This window comes from Mesoplodon bidens (assembly GCF_964165515.1).
Source record: "Mesoplodon bidens genome assembly, chromosome: 7".
Taxonomy (NCBI): Eukaryota; Metazoa; Chordata; class Mammalia; order Artiodactyla; family Ziphiidae; genus Mesoplodon; species Mesoplodon bidens.
The window spans coordinates 25,880,698-25,900,515 of record NC_138164.1 but is presented as its reverse complement, the minus strand read 5'-3'; the positions used below and the strand labels follow the sequence as shown (position 1 = coordinate 25,900,515).

The 19,818-nt window shown below is 36.6% G+C and overlaps 1 protein-coding gene across 5 annotated transcripts in view; it reads left to right on the top strand.

Moving 5' to 3' along the window:
• CWF19L2 (CWF19 like cell cycle control factor 2) overlaps positions 1–19,818 on the top strand; it is a 208,131-nt gene that overhangs the window by 31,500 nt on the left and 156,813 nt on the right. For all 5 annotated transcript variants that reach the window (XM_081241070.1, XM_081241069.1, XM_081241068.1 and 2 more), the window contains exon 6: positions 12,071–12,164. In XM_081241070.1, the coding sequence (XP_081097196.1) occupies positions 12,071–12,164 (94 nt within the window). The remainder of the gene's footprint in view (positions 1–12,070; positions 12,165–19,818) is intronic.

Sequence of the window (19,818 nt, the reverse complement as noted above, 5' to 3'; positions counted from 1 at the left end):
TTTTCATTTCTAATTTTATTGATTTGAGTCCTCTCTCTTTTTTTCTTGATGAGTCTGGCTAATGGTTTATCAATTTTGTTTATCTTCTTAAAGAACCAGCTTTTAGTTTCATTGATTTTTGCTATTGTTTTCATTGTTCTATTTCATTTATTTCTGCTCTGATTTTTATGATTTCTTTCCTTCCGTTAACCTAGGGTTTTATTTGTTCTTCTTTTCCTAGTTGATTTATGTGTAAGATAAGTTTGTTTATTTGAGATTTTTCTTGTTTCTTGAGGTAGGATTTATTGGTATAAACTTCCCTCTTAGAATGGCTTTTGCTGCCTCCCATAGATTTTATGTCCTTGTGCTTTCATTGCCATTTGTCTCTAGGTATTTTTTGATTTCCTCTTTGATTTTTTTCAGTGATCTCTTGGTTATTTAGTAGCACATTGTATAGCTTCTGTGTGTTTGTGTTTTTTTACAGTTTTTTTCCCTGTAATTGATAGCTAATCTCATATTGTTGTCCAAAAAGATGCTTGATATGATTTCAGTTTTCTAAAATTTATTGAGGCTTGATTTGTGACCCAAGATGTGATATATCCTGTGGAGAGTTCCGTGTGCACTTAAGAATAAAGTTATTCTGCTTTTGGATTGAATGTCCTGTAGATATCAATTAAGTTCATCTGGTCTAATGTGTCATTTAAGGCTTCTGTGTCCTTGTTAATTTTCTTTCTGGATGATTTGTCCATTGGTGTAAGTGTAAAGTCCCCCACTATTATTGTGTTACTGTTGATTTCCCCTTTTATGGCTGTTAGCATTTGCGTTATGTATTGAGGTGCTTCTATGTTGGGTGCATAAATAGAATTGCTATGTCTTCCTCTTGGATTTATCACTGAATCACTATGTAGTGTCCTTCTTTGCCTCCTGTAATAGTTTTATTTTACAGTCTCTTTTATTTGATATGAATATTGGTACTCCAGCTTTCTTTTGATTTCCATTTGCATGGAATATCTTTTTCTATCCCCTCACTTTCAGTCTGCATGTGTCCTTATGTCTGAAGTGGGTCTCTTGTAGACAACACGTATAAGGGTCTCGTTTTTGTATCCATTCAGGCTGTCAGTGTCTTTTGGTTGGAGGATTTAACCCATTTACATTTAAAGTAATATGTATGTTTTTATTACCATATTTTTAATTGTTTTGACTTTGTTTTTGTAGGTATTTTCCTTCTCCTGTGTTTCCTGCCTAGAACAGTTCCTTTAGCATTTGTCATAAAGCTTGTTTGGTGGTGCTGAATTCTCTTAACTTTTGCTTGTCTGTAAGGCTTTTGATTTCTCCATTGCATCTGAATGAGATCCTTGCTGGATAGAGTAATATTAGTTGTATGTTTTTCCCTTTCATCAATTTAAATATATCTTGCCTCTCCCTTCTGGCCTGCAGAGTTTATGCTGAAAGATCAGCTGTTAACCTTATGGGAATTCCCTTTTATATTTTTTGTTCCTTTTCTGTTGCTGCTTTTAATATTTTTCGTTGTGTTAATTTTTGTTAGTTTGATTAATATGTGACTCGGCGTGTTTCTCCTTGGATTTATCTTGTATGGGACTCTGTGTTTCCTGGACTTGACTGACTGCTTCCTTTCCCATGTTAGGTTTTTGTCTATAATCTCTTCAAGTATTTTCTCAGACCATTTCACTTTCTCTTCTCATTCTGGGACCCCTATAATTCAAATGCTGGTGTGCTAAATGTTGTCCCAGTGGTCTCTGAGACTGTCCTCAGTTCTTTTCGTTGTTCTTTCTTTATTCTGCTTTGTGGCAGTTATTTCTACCATTCTTTTTTTTGTTTTGTTTTGAGCATGTTTATTGGCGTATAATTGCTTTGCAATGGTGTGTTAGTTTTTGCTGTATTTCCACCATTCTGTCTTTCAGCTCACTTATCCGTTCTTCTGTCTCAGTTATTCTGCTATTGATTCCTTCTAGTGTATTTTTAATTTCAGTTATTGTGTTGTTCATCACTGATTGTTTGTTTTTTAGTTCTTCTAGGTACTTGTTAAACATTTCTTGCATCTTCTCGATCCTTTCTATTTCCGAGATTTTGGATCATCTTTACTATCATTACTCTGAATTCTTTTCAGATAGATTGCCTATTTCCTCTTCATGTATTTGGTCTTGTGGGTTTTTACCTTGCTCCTTCATCTGCAAGATATTTCTCTGTTTTCTTATTTTGTTTAACTTACTGTGTTTGAGGTCTCCTTTCCGCAGAGTTCCTCTTTCTTCTGGTCTCTGCCCCCAGTGGGTGAGGTTTGGCCAGTGGCTTGTGTAGGCTTCTTGGTGGGAGGGCTGGTGCCTGTGTTCTGGTGGGTGGAGTTGAGTCCTTTCTATCTGTTGGGAAGGGCCATGTCATGTGGTGTGTTTGGGGTGTCTGTGAGCTTAGTACGACTTTAGTCAGCCTGTCTGCTGATGGGTGAGTATGTGTTCCTGTTTTGCTTGTTGTTTGGTGTGAGGCAACTAGCTCTAGGAGCTGCAAGCAGTTGGGTGGAGCTGGGTCTTGAATTCGGATAGAGACCTCCATGAGAGCTTTTGCTAATTAATATTTTCTGGGACTGGGAATTCTCAGGCAGTCCAGTACCCTGGACTCTGTCCTCCTCCCCCAGATGCTCAGGCCCAACTTTTGTTCGGGGAGCCAAGACCCCACAAGCAGCTTGTCATGGATTAAAGAAAAAAAAAAGAGACAAACAAAACCCCAAATGGTAAAAGCAAAATCAAATGAGCAAAAACAAAGAAACAAACACACACACAGACACACACAGAAGAAACAAAAACAGAACCAAAGAAAACAGAAAACAAGAGAATAGCCAAAGAATCCCAAAACGAAATTAAACAATTAAAAACAAAACTAACAAAAACAAAAAAACCAAAAGCAAAGCAGAGTGCCAACTGAACAGTAAAGGAAAGAAAACAAAACAGACAAAAATGATTCAAAAAAAAAAAAAGAAATGGGTACAAAACCCACAGAACAGGAGAGCAAAGGGAAAATGGAAATACAAAAAAATTTAAAAAATATATTAAAAAACGATGAAGAAGTACAGAACAACAGAAAAGCAAAGTAAAAGTAGAAATATAAGAAGATCAAAAGTATGTTAAAAAAAACCCTTGAGACTAGATAGAAGTAAAAATAAAAAAAAAGACCCAAACCAACAGCAACAACAACAAAGAAAAAAAAACAAAACAACAGATTTAACAACAGAATGAATCAAAACTGAGTAAAATTAATAGTAATAATAATGTTTTCCTGGGGTCTCAGCTGTTATTGTCCTTGCCGTGAGCTACAGCCCACCTCTGCCTCCTCTGGAGACCCTCCAATGCCTCTATGATGGTCTCTGGACCTGCTTGGGCCCTGTGGGGGCAGCTGAGACTCTGATCTGGCCCCACTCATGTGTGTGCTTGCCCCCAAAGTCCACAGCTGCCAGTGCTAGACCGTTTTCATTTGTGGGAATACTCATTGTCCTTTCAGATATTCCATAGGCACAGTATCTACTTAGCTGATTATGGGAATTTAATTTGCCACTTGTGCAACTGATGGAAAGATTTTTGTTGTTCTTTTTTAGTTGCCCCACCCCTGGGACTCAGCTGTCTTTTTATCCCCATCTATGTGTGTGGGCCACCCATAAGAGTCTGCTCCCGAGGCTTCCCTGAAGCAGTTGGTTCTGTCCCGGTGAGGACAGGGCACGGAGGTGGCACGGCTACTTGGATAGTGGGAGCCCCGGCGGCGCCAGGTGTGTGGGGAAGCTGGCGGCCATGGGTGCAAAAAATATGGCCCTAGTGGGAATCTTTTCTAGTGCCCAGTGGCATGTGTGTGAGGGCCAGCCCTGGCCAGTCTTTTTTTAGTGCCTGGCGGCAGGTGTGCAAGGGCTAGCCCTCTCTGGGGTTTTTGTAGTGCCCAGCATCAGGCACGTGAGGGCCAGCCCTGGCAGGGCCTTTTGTATTGCCTGGTGCTAGGCACTGGCGTGTGGGGAGAGACTGGCTACAATGGTGGCTCCACCCCCTCCATGTGACTCAGCAGTAACGCCCTGCTTCCATGGCATTCCAGTTTTCCTCCATAGGCATTCTCTGTTGCCATTTCCTCCCTCCTGTTCCCTCAGGCCATCTCCCCACAGCCAACAGCAGTTCTTGCCCCGGGTTTGCTCTCCAATCCCCATGCTCCAGCTCCCAGCCCTCAGCCCCCATGTGCACTGTTGGACACACATCCCAATCCGGGGCACTTAGGGCCACGGTACAGACTGTCTGTGTAGTTTTCACTCTGTCCCATCTGCTAAGGTCGGTCGCTTCACCCTCCACTGACAGCCTCAAATTCTTCCCTTCTCTCCCAACTGTTTTCCTCATTGGTGAAGGGGATTCTCCGGTTAAGGGAATTTCTCTCCTGCTTCAGCTCCCACCACTGGCATGCAGGTCCTGTCCCACTTCCTCTCCTCCTCCTTCTCCCTTCTTTCTTTCTTCCTACACAGTTATGCAGGGATCTTTATAGTCCTTTCTGGTGTCTGAGGTCTTCTGCTAGTGTATAGCTGGTGTTCTGTGAGAATTGTTGCATCTATAAATGTATTCCTGATGCATCCATGGAGAGAGAGGAACTCCACATCCTCCTACTCCTCCACTGTCTTCGAACCCCTTTGTTCCTGATTTTAGAGGAAAAGCTTTCAGCTTTTCATCATCAAGTATGAGGTTAGCTGTGGATTTGTCACAAATGGTCTTTATTATGTTGAGGTATTTTTCCTCTATACCAACTTTGCTGAGTTTTTGTCACCAAAGGACGTTGAATTTTGTCAAATGCTTTTTAGCGTGTCTGTTGAGATGATCATGTGATTTTTTTCCTCCTTTTGTTAATGTGGTGTATCATATTGATTGGTTTGCAAATATTGAACCATCCCTGGAATAAATCTCACTTGATCATTATGTATGATCCTTTTTATATATTATTGAATATGGTTTGCTGATATTTTCTTGAGGATATTTGGATCTTCATTCATCGGAGATATTCACCTGTAATTTTTTTTTTGGTAGTGTCTTTGTTTTATTTTAGTATCAGGGTAATTAGCGATGGCCTCATAGAATTAATTTGGGAATGTTCCCTCTTCTTCAGTTTTTTGGAGGAGTTTGAGATATTAGATATTATAGATGTTCTTTTATATATGTTTGGTAGACTTCTCCCAGGGGTGGATTTGTTCCTGAACTTCTGTTTGCTGAGAGTTTTTTAAAGTACAAATTCAATTTTGTTACTACTGATCTTTCTGTTCATATGGTCTATTTTGTCCTGATTCAGTCTTGTAAGTTTTTATGTTTATAGAAGTTTGTTGATTTCTTCTAGGTTGTCCAATTTGTTGGCATATTAATTGTTCATAGTATTCTGTTTTGATATTTTTGTATCTCTGTGATAGCTGTTGTTATTTTTCCTCTTTCATTTCTTATTTTGTTTATTTGGGTCCTCTCTCTTTTTTTCTTGATGAATCTGCCTAAAGGCGTATCAGTTTTGTTTATCTTTTCAAAAGATCAACTCTTGGTTTCATTGGTCTTTTCTATTTTTTTTCTTTTTTGTTCTTTGTTTTATTTATTTCCTCTCTGATTTTAATTGCTTTCTTCTTTCTGCTTTTGTTTGTTCTTCTTTTTCTAATTCCGTTGGATGGTAGGTTAGGTTGTTGATGAGATTTTTCTTGTTTCTTGAGGTTGGCCTTTTACTGCTATAAACTTACCTTTAGAACTACTTTTGCTGTGTAGCACAGATTTTGGAAAGTTGTGTTATTTTCATTTGTGTAGAGGTTTTGTTTGATTTCCACTTTGATTTCTTCATTGACCCATTGGTTTTTCTTTTAGTAGCATATTATTGTCTCCACATTTTGTGTTTTTTCCATTTTTCTTCCTGTTAATTGATTTCTAGTTTCATGCCTTGTGGTTGGAAGAACTGCTTGATATAATTTCTGTCTTCTTAAATTAGTTGAGACTTATTTTTTGGCCTCCTATGTGATCTATTCTGGAAAATGTTCCATGTGAACTTGAAAAGAATGTGTATTCTACTGTTTTTGGATGGAATGTCCTGTAGATATCTACTAAGCCCATCTGGTCCAAAGTATCATTTAAGGTTACTGTTTTATTGTTTTCCTGTCTGGATGATTTGTTCATTGATGTAAATGGGGTGTTAAAATCCTCTGCTATTATTTGTTATTGTCAATTTCTCCCTTTATGGCTGTTAATATTATATATATATATATATATATATATATATATATATTTATTTATTTAGGTGCTCCTATATTAGGTGCATACATGTTAATGAGTGTTATCTCCTCTTCTTGCATTGAAATCCTTTTTGTTAATAATGCCATTATCTTTTTTTATTGACTTTATTTTAAAATTTGTCTGAAATGAGTACTTCTACCCCTGCTTTCTTGTCATTTCCATTTGCATGAATAATTTTTTTCTATCCCGTCACTTTCAGTTTATGTGTTTGTCTTTATGTTTGAAGTGAGTCTCTTATAAGAAGCATTTAGATGGGTCTTGTTTTTTTTTTTTATCCAATCAGCTGCTCTGTGTCTTTTTATTGGATCATTTAGTCCATTTACATTTGAAGTGATTATTGATAGGTGTGTCCATTTTGTTACTTGTTTACTTGTTGGTTTTTCAGTTCTTCTTTGTTCTTTTCTTCTTTTAGTTCCTCCCCTTGGGGTTTGATGATTTTCTTTAGTGGTATGCCTGTGTTCCTTTTTCTTTAGATTTTTTTGTATGTAGTACAGGTTTTCGATTTGCAGTTACCATATGGTTCATATATGTTGACCTATAACTATATTTACATGTTTTAAACTGGTAGTCATTTAAGTTCAAACACATTCTAAACGATTTACATTTTTCTAATCCTCTTCACCACACTTTGTGTTTTTAATGACGTATTTTATATATTCACATTTTCCCTTAACTGTTCATTGTAGATATAGTTGATTTCACAGTTTTTTGCCTTAATCTTAGTAAGAGCCTATTTAAGTGATTGAGCCATGGGCTTTACTATATATTTGCCTTTACTTGTGGGATTTTCACTTTCCCATAGATTCTTACTTGTTGTAGCTTTTTCTTTTCCACTTAGAGAAAATGCTTTAACATTTTTTTAGGGTTGGGTTAGTACCCTCTGTGCTTCCTGTACTTGGATTTTTGTTTCCTTCTTCAGGTTCTGGCAGTCCGTAATTTCATCAAACACATTTTTGCCCTGCCTCTCTCTCTCTTCTCCTTCTAGGTCCCCTATAGTGTGAATGTTGGTATGCTGAATGTTGTCTTAGAGATTCCTTAACTGTTCTCATTTTTTTTAAACCTTATTTTTCTTTTTCTGTTCAGATTGAGTTAATCTTTATTTCATCTTCTTCTGTATCACTTTGTCTGCTGTTGGTTCCTTCTAATGTGTTTTGCATTTCAGTTAGTGTGTTCTTCAGTACTGTCTTTTAAAAATGTTTTTTAGTTCCTTTTTAAAATTCTCTGTTCATCTATTCTTTCCTCTAATTTAGTCAGTATTCCTATTATTAATGCTTTGAACTCTTTGTATATTAAGTTGTTCATTGCTATTTCGTTAGTTGTTTTCTTTAGGGTTTTTCTCTTTTTCTTTCAGTTGAAACAGTTTTCTGTCTTCTCATTTTGCTTAACTTTCTCTGTGTCTGTGATATTAGGTGAAACATTTACCTACTCTGATCTTGAAGGAGTGTCCTTGTGTGGGAGCATTTCTCTGCAGTCTCCATGTACCCAGTGGCTTTGATGGGAGAACTGGATCTGACCTGAGCATGAGTCACATCTTTCCACAGGGTGTGCTGGCAGCTATCACCTTTGTAGGAGGTGAGACTGGAAGATGGAGGGACTAGAGTCAGAGCCAGGTGTGAGCCTGGGGTTCTTCTCTGTTCAGTGACCAACACCACCTTATTGGAGTTGGGGTAGGGCCCCAATTTCCTGGAGCAGAAGCCCTGTTATTTGGGAGTGAGCTGGCTCCATTCCCTTTAAGTGTGTACTCTTTTCATTCCTAGCACCAGTACTTTGCCCCAGAGGGGACCAGTATTGGAGCAGGAGGGGCCAGAGTGGGTGCTCGGGAAAGGTCAGGTGTGGGCTGTGGTGTTCCGGACCCCAGTCTGAGTTTCGGACCTCACCCAATGAGCTGCTTCCATAATCAGCTGCAGTGACTGCCGCCTCCCCCCACCCCCGTCAGATGCCATTCTGGGTCAGGTTAGCTCTGTCCCTCAAAACAGCATACTCCCCTCAGTCCTGTAGCCCTTGCCCCAGTTTGGAGCTGCATGGCATAGCAAGAGGGGCTGGAATGGGCACTTGGCTTCGGTCAGGGAGTGTGCTGTGGTGGTCCCAGACCAGTCAGAGTTACAGACTGCTTCTGATGCGCTGCCTCGCCAGGCACCTTCATTGGTTGCCGTCACTCCATTCAGATGCAGTTCCAGATCTGAGCAGGGTTCATTTCTCACAACTGTGTACTCTTCTTGGGTGCAGCATCCCTTGCCCCAGTGTGGAAGTGAGCCATGGAGCAAGTGGTGCTGTAGTGGGCACTTGGCTTAGTCTGGAGCATGGGCTGGGGGTGTTGTAGGAAACTGGCCAGAGTCCTGGGGCAGTTTAAGTCTACTTCTGCTGCCTTGTTTTGAGAGTAATCAAATTTGTGTGTGTTCTTCATGAGCAGAGTCTACGTTTCTTACAGTCCCCCTGTTAGTCCCACTGGTTTTCAAGTCAGCTAAGGGGACTTGTCTTCTTGGCATTGGACCCTAGGGCTAGGGAACCCAATATGTGGCTTGAATTGCTCACCCCCCAGGGAGGATCTCTGAGTCCATGTAATCTCCTTCCTTTTCTGTGTCCCCTCCTAGGGTCACAATTCCTGACTTGGCTGCTTCTCTTCTCTTCCTACCTGAATCTGTGTGGATTTTTCTTACAGCCTGTGTAGTATAAGAGTCTTTCTACCAATCTCCTGTTGGTTTTCAGTGAGAATTGTTCCATATGTAGATGTATTTTTGCTGTGTTCTTGGAAGGAAGTGAGCTCCACATCCTCCTACTCTACCATCTTGATCTCTCCTTCCTACATCATCGTATTCTTAACACATGATAAATGTTTGGTTTATTTTGAGGAAAATATGGCTGTTGCCTTAGAATCAAATGATAATTCTTATAATGGGAGTGAAAAAAATGAAGATCATAGGAAGAAGACTAAAATGATGGTCCTTAACTGAAGCTTCAGTGTGAAGCATGTTGATTTCATGTCTTCTTTATATTGAGGATATCATTTCTTTTGTGCTTTATGCTAATGTTTTTCATATTGTGAGTCAGAAATTTATTGCAGTCATCATTTAAAAATATAAAATATCAGCATGTATTACGTATAACAAATATACGTTTTGTTTCCTAAAACCTTTGTTTTAGATACACATACACACAGAAAATCTCTCTATGGGTCAAGGTCACAGAAAAGCTTGAAAGCCAGTACTCAAGTCTTTGTGTCTTCTTGGCTCCTTATGCCCACATTGTGCCGTAAGCTACAGATCTATGGCACATATCTATAAAACCAGTCTATAGCATATAGAGATGCATACCAATTTTTCAACCTTTTTTCATAAGCAGGACATCTCCTCACTCCAGTCCTTTGCTTTGTTTCCATTCCCCTGTATATACTGGAGCACCTTTAGTATTTATTATGTTTTAGAAATTGAACTAAGGACTAACATTTTCTGCTTGCACATAGAGCCCAGTAGTCATGTAGCTTCAGTTATGCTTACTGCTTTGCATTTCTCTTCTGTTTCTGGTGTACCGAGATGGGTTTATCTTGTTTTGAACTTAGCAGTGTTTTATATTTTGTATATCTTTTCGGTTTGTTCTGAGCAGAGACAAACATGGCAACATGAACTGAACTTTAATAAATCTCTTGACTAGAAGGTCTGAGCATGTTTTAGAGATTGATTCATGTTGATATATTTTATTTCTATTTCATTCCTTTCAATCACTATATAGTCTTTCATAATCTAACTCTGCCATTCTGTAAATATCCATTCCTCTTGGAATGGATATTTTGTTTTTCACTCTTACAAATTATTACAAGCAGTGCTAAATTTCTCCATAGTGCATATTTAGAAGTGGAATTGCTAAGTTATTAAGTACACATCTATTTTCTCTTACAAACACTTGCAAAGAGATTATATCAATTTATTGCGCCCCAACAATGTGTTTCTTAACCATACTTAGTATCTGTATTGTCAAACTTTAAAATTATGTCATGCTGAATAATGTGTGAGAAATGGTATTTCATGTATTAATATGCATTCCTCTGATTACTAGGAGAGATCTTTTTTTGTCATTTAGATTTCTTATAGTATGAACTGCTTGTTTATGTTTTTTGTTGTTTATCTTTTTCTTACTGATGGTAATTCTTTATATACTCAGTCTTGTGTCTTGTGTACTTTCAGATAGTATCTCATAATTCATCTTACCAGTTGTCAATTGTCCTCCTCAGTTTGTAATTTTAGTCTTTGTTATCCTGTTGAGTATCTGATGTGTATCTCTCTGAGTGTCCAAATAAGACCACTGGAAGAAATTGTAGATACTGTGAGATTTTACAGTAGGTTAAAACGGGAGGTGGCAGAATCTTTTTGCGTGTACATTATGAGAAGTCAAATGCTTACTACTTTGCTTATCCCTCTAAGTTAACCTTTAACTTAAAAACTTTTTGTTTGTTTTTTTCTATTTTTTTGCCGCACCATGTGACGTGGGATCTTAGTTCCTAGACCAGGGATTGGACCCGTGCCCCCTGCAGTGGAAGCGCGGCATCTTAACCACTGGACCGCCAGGAAATTCCTAACTTAAATTTTGTTCTTTGGAGATTCTGTACTTTTCTGTCAGCTCATGAATACATTTTAAATGCTTTTTAAAAATTTTTTATCCAACATTTTTGTTTTCAAAGGTTGGTTGTGGAAGCTAGCATTTAACTGTTTCCATTCTTCTCTATCTAATTGCCATTATTATTTCTAATAATTGCCATTATTAGTTCTAAGAAGCATTTTCTGACCCCCTAAGTCAAATTGGATGCCCCTAGTATATGTTTCTATAGCAGTCTTTACTTTCATAGCACTCTTCTATATTAATATTGCTTGTCTTTCTCCTTTCTCACGGCCATAATTTCTTTGATGGTAAGGACTATGCCTAGCTTATTAATTATAGCCCCAGTACCTGGCATAGTGCTTGGAACACAGTAGACACTTGCACTGTGACTAGGCTACTGTCATCTTTTTCCTGATTACTGCCACAATCTTCTTACTGGTTTCCTACCTATAATGTTGCTTTTCTCCAGTCTTTTCTCCACTCTGAAACCAGTTTGCTCTTTGTGTAACACAAAGCTGATCATGTTTATGACTCACCATTGCCGCAGCAGAAAGCTCCAATAGCAGTTTAAAGTGGTTCCTGTGGCCTAGTCCCTGATTATTCTACAACCTAATCTCTTATTTGCTATTCATTCATGCTTCTCAAGTTTCAGCCAGTCTGAATTACTTTCTTCCCTAAAAGTGCAGTGCTTTTTCTTTCCTCTTGGGTTTTATGAACATGCTTTTATTCCTACACTTGGAACCTCTTAATTCTCTCTTTTCCCACAGAAGAAACTGGCTAATTCTTGCTCATCCTTAGGTCTAATAGTACTCCTGTTACTTCCTTTAGGAAGTCTTTGATCTGTCAGCATGAGAGGAGTTTGAATTGTGTATGGCTTTAATACTCTGTACTTATATCTTGAATGCACTTGTCAGTTACTTGTATATTGTCTGTATTCCTCACTATCTCATAAGCTAGCAAGGGCTGTGTTAGGCATATTGACTATTACATCTTCTGCATCTAGCACAGTTGTGATTCATGGTAGGCATTCAAGAAAGGCATTGAATAAATGTTAATTTAGACATTATTTCCTGCAAGTTGGAAAAGAGTGTGTCTTAAGAGTTTTTAAAGTATTTCCCTAAGGTTACAATTGTTAACTGAGTCTCAGATTTTTAATTTATTAATATATTATATGGTGAGGTTATTTTAAAATTGTGACCTCTGAAAATGTTTTGTTCCAGTTGAGACTGCTGGAAAGAGAATTGAATCCATACTGGAAGGATGGTGGGACAGGTCTTCCACCAGAAGACTGTAATGTGTCATCAGTTACTAAAGGTATCTTCATAATTTGATTGTAGCCACACAGGCATTTCTTATAACTTGGTATTCCTAAGGGACTGAACTGAGTCTGCTAGTAGATTGGCAAGATGTATTATGAATTCCAAAAATGAATAATAATCCAAATCAGATTTTGAGATGTATTAAATCTAAATTTTATCCCTAGGTATTATTTAAATATTTCTGCTTGATGCTGTAATTTTGATCAAGTCTGCAAATATCTGTGTCTGTTTATGTATTTGCAAAACTGATGTATATTGATTATCTGATGTGAAATTTGTATGGTTTTATATTATGAGCATCTATGGATTATTACTAAAGGTTCACAGTTCACATATAGGAAAACAATGATAAAACATATGCAGTCTTTTAAGGCCTCATTTAAATTATTAGTACTTGGGAAGATTATTTTAACTATAATATGTTAGCAAATTGGTTAAATATTTTTATACTCGATAATGTTTTTATTTGAGTTTATATTTTGAATGGATTAATGAAAAGCATGGTTCTGTAAGGATGTAATCCTTTGGTTTGTTACAGTCTATAACAAAATGTAAAAAGTATTAAAGCTCTGAAGTTTCATGAAAATGATGTATAAATATTAAAGATGTGATTTCATATCTTCAGAAATTCTTACTTTGCCAGCATTTACAAATTTTAGTGATGTTAAGATAGTGCTGTTACTTTCCAGCAGATGGAGACAAAATACTTGTGTCACGTATTCATACCTTTCACCATAATTTTAAAAAGTACTTATATGCTAATTAAGTGTTACATTGACAACTCAGTGAAAAGTTTGATTAATTACAATTAACCCAGTATACACATAGTAGTATTATAAATTATCTTTTCATCTTAGTCATTTCTCAGCAGAATGTTTTCCTGCTTTTTATACATAGTTTATTTTTATTTTGGCCATTTGTTATATTCTTTTGTATTTTATGAGAGATGTCCCTGGTGCCACCGTATAGGTTCCTTTTTAATTTATATTTATTAGTTTTACTGAAGTTATTAGTAATTATAAGATTTTCTTGCCTTTCAGCTTGGGCAATAAAGAAATGTCTCTGCTGGGCTATATAATAATAACTGTAGTCATATAAGGGTCTCTTTGAAATACTGATGTTTAGAAATTTAAGAGTTTGGGAATCATAAGTTTTCTCAGTGAACCATTACTATGTAGGGCTGACCCAAGCTTTTACCATTCTTGTTGTCAGAGGACAGTCAGTAAGTTCATCTATGGGGAAGACTTAGAATTGGCAAATTCTGTCTTTGAGTATATGTAGTCAGCAGGTTCTTAACTTCACTGATTGGAGAAGACCCAAAGTTCTACCTTAGGTAGTATCTTTCAGCTTGCTGAACCAGTAGAATCAAAGACACTAGGAGAAAAATGACCTTACATAAAGGTTTTAGAGAGCCTTTCTCCCTTCTCTTTCATATAATGCTTTCACGATTTCCCTTTCTCATATTTAATTAGAAGGAGAAAGAATGACAGAAAGCTCTGAATGTCTGTCAGAGGTTCAGATCCCAGAGTTGAAATTAAGCTTTAAAAAATGATTTCTAGGTTTTTCTGCATATGCAGATAGTGTAGTCATTCTCTTTAGACTAGTGGTAGAGTTGAAACTGTGAGGCACCTAAAAGTGTTATAACAGTAGTATTAAGAGGTATGTAGAGGTGCTATAGTGTTTATCTTTAAGGGCTTAGACTTTGGAGTTTGGCTTCTTGGGATTAGAATTTTGGCGTTTCCACTCATTAGTTCTGTGATTTGGGGAATGTTTCCTGACCTCTCTGAGCCCATTTGAAACATTGTGCTAGGGAATAATGGTATTACCTGTCTTATATGGTTATTGTGAGGATTTATCACAGAATCTGGAATATAGTAAATACTTCATAATGATGTTGTCAAATATTTGTCCTTATGATGAAATGTTTTGGGAAGATTTTATCAACAGATTTTTTGGTAATAATTGAGGTGCCATATACACAATAACTAATTTGGTACTCTTGATATTTTTTTTCCTTAGAGAAAATTAAGTAGAAAAATAAATAAATTTTCACTGTCCATACAAAATTATCTTAAATCATATTTTAGTAATGGGACTATTTGTACAATTTTTAAGTGTACAAAATAACACGTTTTTGTATCAGTTTATTTTCAATAGCAGCCATGTGAGGGTAGCAAAGTAGATGTCCCAATTGTATAGGAAGCTAATACCTAATGTTCAGGAAACTATGGCTGAAATTGGTCAAGTTCTTTGCCTATAGTCATGTGAGTAGTACCAGAACCCAGGTCTTCTGATTTTAGTCTAGGGTTAGTTACTCTAGGTTTTCATTAGAAGACTCTGTTACCATGTAGTTAGTAGATATTCTTGCTTAAAAACTCTGTATTTTTATTCATCCATATAGATTTTTTTTCCCCTCTTTATTTTTTGGCTTTCTCTTACAGAATCTTTTGAGAAGTTGTTTCAAAGGTGATTTAAATCAACTGCCTTATTTTGCAGACAAAGAAGCAAAATTTAAAAGAGTTAATGACTTGCTTAAGGTCCTGCAACTATTTAATAACAACAGCAAGACTAAAATCTAGGTCTCCTGATATTCAGTTTATTGCTATTTTTATATTAGCCTGTCTTCTGAGAAAAATGAGGATGTAGCCCAGATTCACTTGGTTATATTTTGTCTATAATAATATAACTTTTAATTATGGAAGCATATACTCAGTCTCTTAATTTTTGACTTATAGAAAACAGACATCAGCAACAGGTATATATTAAGTGCTCCATACCAATGAATTTACTGTAATTGATATACCTTTATCTCAGATAGAGGACAGGGACCATGCCTTATTCATGATTTTTTTGTTTGTTTTTTTAAAAAAGTTATTTTTTAGTGAGTAGATACCCCATTCACCCATGGTTTACCCCCTTATTATGTTTTGATTTCCTTCTGTGTTTAACAGATTTTCATATTCATAGTAAGTGTTCACAAAATATTTGTTGGATTTAATTTCTTGAGAGATGGTTCTGTAGTTGGTACTTTTGTTTGCTTTTTAAATATTCAAGTTGTTGAATTCTCTTGTTATAAATATTTTATTATTGCTATTGTTGGGGCCCAGGGTACATTACCCCAAAGTGTGCCTCAATGGCATATTGATTATTTTGAATTAAAGTTACTTAAGAAAGAGCTGATGCAAGAGGGACACTTTGAGCCTCCTCTCTGTCTTCCTGAAAGTAGGGAATAAATTGCATATGAAAAATGAAGGTAGAAGGAAATTCTTATCAACAGAGATAGGGAATTTGAGGTCAAAAAGCCTATACAAACAGACCATGTTACTTTAATTTATTACCCCAAGCTCGAACTCAGTTTAGATTCTTCACTAATTGAGCACCCAAAGCCTAAGTTATTTTTGTCCTATAAATTCCTTATAAATTTAGTGTTTCTCTGTCTAAAAAGTATAAAAACTGGCTCCTTTGGTCCTTTCCTAGGTTTCTATGAGAACTCCATGAGCATGAATTAAAATTTTCACTGTGTCCATCAGTTTGTCAGTAGATAACTCCTTGGAATAAAAATTTTAATTATATAGCTAGACCACTAACATGGGTGTTATTTACATTGGTTGTCTCTTATCACTGTGTAAATTGCAGATTTAGACTAACTTCCTTGAGTAGCTGCATTGCTAATTTTGAACTCATAGAATATATAAATTAAAAAAAAGAGCAAGAGCAAAATAAACTTAAATGAAAAGTGAATCATTGAGTTAACTAGAGACCTGGATTTGAAGTACACAGTATTTTAGGCATGTAAAGTAAGACCCGTTATCTTAGAAGAGATAGCTTAGTGAAGATAAACTTTTGAGATTTGCGTGAGGGACAGAATTAATTTCAGAATTGAAAAATCTGTTTTTTTTTAAAGTAAACGTTTTATTTACGTTCAAAACATATATAGAAAAGTACACAAATCGTTAGTATACAGATTGATTACAATTGACCGTTGAACAACATGGGCATTAGGGGCACCTACCCTCTGTGCAGTTGCAAATCTGCATATGACTTCTAGTTGGCCCTCTGTATTTGCGGATTCAACCAACCACGTATCCAGCCAACTGCAGGTTGTGTAGTATTGTAGTATTTGGTATTGAAAAAAATCCAAGTGTAAGTAAACCCACATAGTTCACACATGTTGTTCAAGGGTCAACTGTATTTTTACAAAGTGAAAACATCTGTACAATCAGCATACAGTTTAAGAAACAGAACATTATTATCATCCCAAAGATTCGCTTTGTGGTTCTTCGAGTCACTGTGCTCTTGCCAGAGGGTTCTAGCACCAAAATTCTGCTTTGCCTGGAATCATATACTATGCCCTCTTTTGTTTCCTGCTAGTATTGTGCCCATTTTCAGATTCACTTGTGTTGTTGGGTATATAGTCATTTATTCTCATTGCTATGTAGTAGTCTATTTTAGGAATATATATATCATCTATAATGTATATTCATTTTACTGAAGATGGACATTTGGGTTGATTCTAGGCTGGGATTACTGCAGGTTTCTTGCTATGAAGATTCTTGTGCATGTCTTTTGGGGTCTCTGTATTTTGTGGGTTATAGAGCTGGGGTGATCTAAACTAGTTCTATTTTTGAACAAGGAAAATCAGGAACAGTTTTGATTTATTTATTGATTAGATTTCCTATATGCAAATGAAAAGTGTCATGCATATAGAAGGAAATATTAGCAGCCTAATAAAGTTTGTTGGAGGCATTCAGATTTCCATAGTTGGTAATCACAACTAGAATAATTTGTTTCATTGTTATTATAGTTCTGTGATAATATCTGTATTACTATCTATGATAATACAGTTAGTTCTGTATTATCTGTAATTTCCTTATTCTTTTTTTAAAACTATTAATATATTTTATTTCATTTATTTATTTTGAAAAAAATTTTATTGGGGTATAATTGATTTACAATGTTGTGTTAGTTTCAGGTGTACAGCACAGTGAATCTGTCACACAAATACATGTATCTGCTCTTTTTAAGATTGTTTTCCCATAGAGCCTATTACAGAGTATTGAGTAGAGGAGGTCCTTATTAGTTACCTATTTTATATATAGTAGTGTGTATGTGTCAATCCCAATCTTCCAATTTATCCCTCCCCCACCCTCACCCACCGGTAACCATAAGTTTATTTTCTACCTCTGTATCTCTATTTCGGTTTTGTAGATAAGTTCATTTGTAGCCTTTTCTTAGATTTGACATGTAAGTGATATCATATGATATTTGTCTTTCTTTGTCTGACTTAAGTCACTAAGTATGAGAATCTCGAGGTCCATCCATGTTGCTGCAAATGGCATTATTTTGTTCTTTTTTATGGGTAATATTTAGTTGTATATATATGTGTCACATCTTCTTTATGCATTCCTCTGTTGATGCACATTTAAGATGCTTCCATGTCCTGGCTATTGTAAATAGTGCTGCAGTGATCATCAGGGTGCATGCATCCTTTTGAATTCTGGTTTTCTCCGGATATATGCCCAGGAGTGAGACTGCTGGATTATATGGTAGCTCTATTTTTACTTTTTTGAGGAACCTCCATACTGTTCTCCATAGTGGCTGTACCAGTTTGCATTGCCACCAACAGTGTAGGAGGGTTCCCTTTTCTCCACACCCTCTCCAGGACTTGTTTGTAGACTTTATTGATGATGGCCATTCTGACTTGCGTGAGGTGATACCTTATTGTAGTTTTGATTTGCATTTCTCTAATAATTAGTGATGTTGAGCATCTTAGCATGTGCTTTTTGTCCATCTGTATGTCTTCGTTGGAGAAATGTCTATTTAGATCTTCTGCCCATTTTTTTGATTGGTTTGCTTTTTTTATATTGAGCTGCAGGTAAGCTTTGGAGATTAATCCCTTGTCAGTTGCTTCATATGCAAATATTTTCTTCCATTCTGAGGGTTGTCTTTTCGTCTTGTTTATGGTTTCCTTTGCTGTGCAAAAGTTTCTAAGTTTAATAAATTAACTGGGTCCCATTTGATTATTTTTGTTTTTATTTCCATTATTCTAGGAGGTGGATGGAAAAAGATCTTGCTGCAGTTTATGTCAGAGTGTTCTCCCTATGTTTTCCACTAACAGTTTTATAGTATCTGGCCTTACATTTAGATCTTTAATCCATTTTGAGTTTATTATTGTGTATGGTGTTACAGTGTGCTCTAATTTCATTCTTTAACATGTAGCTGGCCAGTTTTCCCAGCGCCACTTATTGAAGAGACTGTCTCTTCTCCATTGTATATTCTTGCCTCCTTTGTCAAAGATAAGGTTACTGTAGGTGTGTGGGTTTATCTCTGGGCTTTCTATGCTGTTCCATTGATGTATATTTCTGTTTTTGTACTAGTACCATACTGTACCATAGTGTCTTGATGACCATAGGTTTGTAGCATAGTCTGAAGTCAGGGAGCCTGATTCCTCCAGCTCTGTTGTTGTTTTTTTTAAACATCTTTATTGGAGTATAATTGCTTTACAATGGTGTGTTAGTTTCTGCTTTATAACAAAGTGAATCAGCTATACATATACATATATCCCCACATCTCCCCCGTCTTGCGTCTCCCTCCCAACCTCCCTATCCCACCCCTCTAGGTGGTCACAAAGCACTGAGCTGACCTCCCTGTGCTATGCAACTGCTTCCCACTAGCTATCTGTTTTACATTTGGTAGTATATATAAGTCCATGCCACTCGCTCACTTCATCCCAGCTTACTCTTCCGCCTCCCTGTGTCCTCAAGTCCATTCTCTACATGAGTCTTTATTCCTGTCCTGCCCCTAGGTTCTTCAGAACCATTTTTTTTTTTTAGATTCCATATATATGTCTTAGCATACGGTATTTGCTTTTCTTTTTCTGACTTAACTTCACTCTCTATGACAGACTCTAGGTTCGTCCACCTCACTACAAATAGCTCAATTTCATTTCTTTTTATGGCTGAGTAATATTCCATTGTATATATGTGCCACATCTTCTTTATCCATTCATCTGTCGATGGACATTTAGGTTGCTTCCATGTCCTGGCAATTGTAAGTAGAGCTGCAGTGAACATTGTTGTACATGTCTCTTTTTGAATTATGGTTTTCTCAGGGTATATACCCAGTACTGGGATTGCTGGGTTATATGGTAGTTCTGTTTTTAGTTTTTAAGGAACCTCCATACTGTTCTCCATAGTGGCTGTATCAATTTACATTCCCACCAACAGTGCAAGAGGGTTCGTTTTTCTCCACACCCTCTCCAGCATTTATTGTTTGTAGATATTTTGCTGATGGCCATTCTGAATGGTTTGAGGTGATACATCATTGTAGTTTTCATTTTTATTTCTCTAATGATTAGTGATGTTGAGCATCCTTTAATGCGTTTGTTGGCAATCTGTCCTTCTTTGGAGAAGTGTGTATTTACGTCTTCTGCCCATTTTGGGTTGGGTTGTTTTTTTTTTGTTATTGAGCTGCACGAGCTGCTTGTAAATTTTGGAGATTAATCCTTTGTCAGTTGCTTCATTTGCAAATATTTTCCCCCATCCTGAGGGTTGTCTTTTCATCTTGTTTGTGGTTTCCTTCGCTGTGCAAAAACTTTTAAGTTTCATTTGGTCCCATTTGTTTATTTTTATTTTTTATTTCTATTTCTC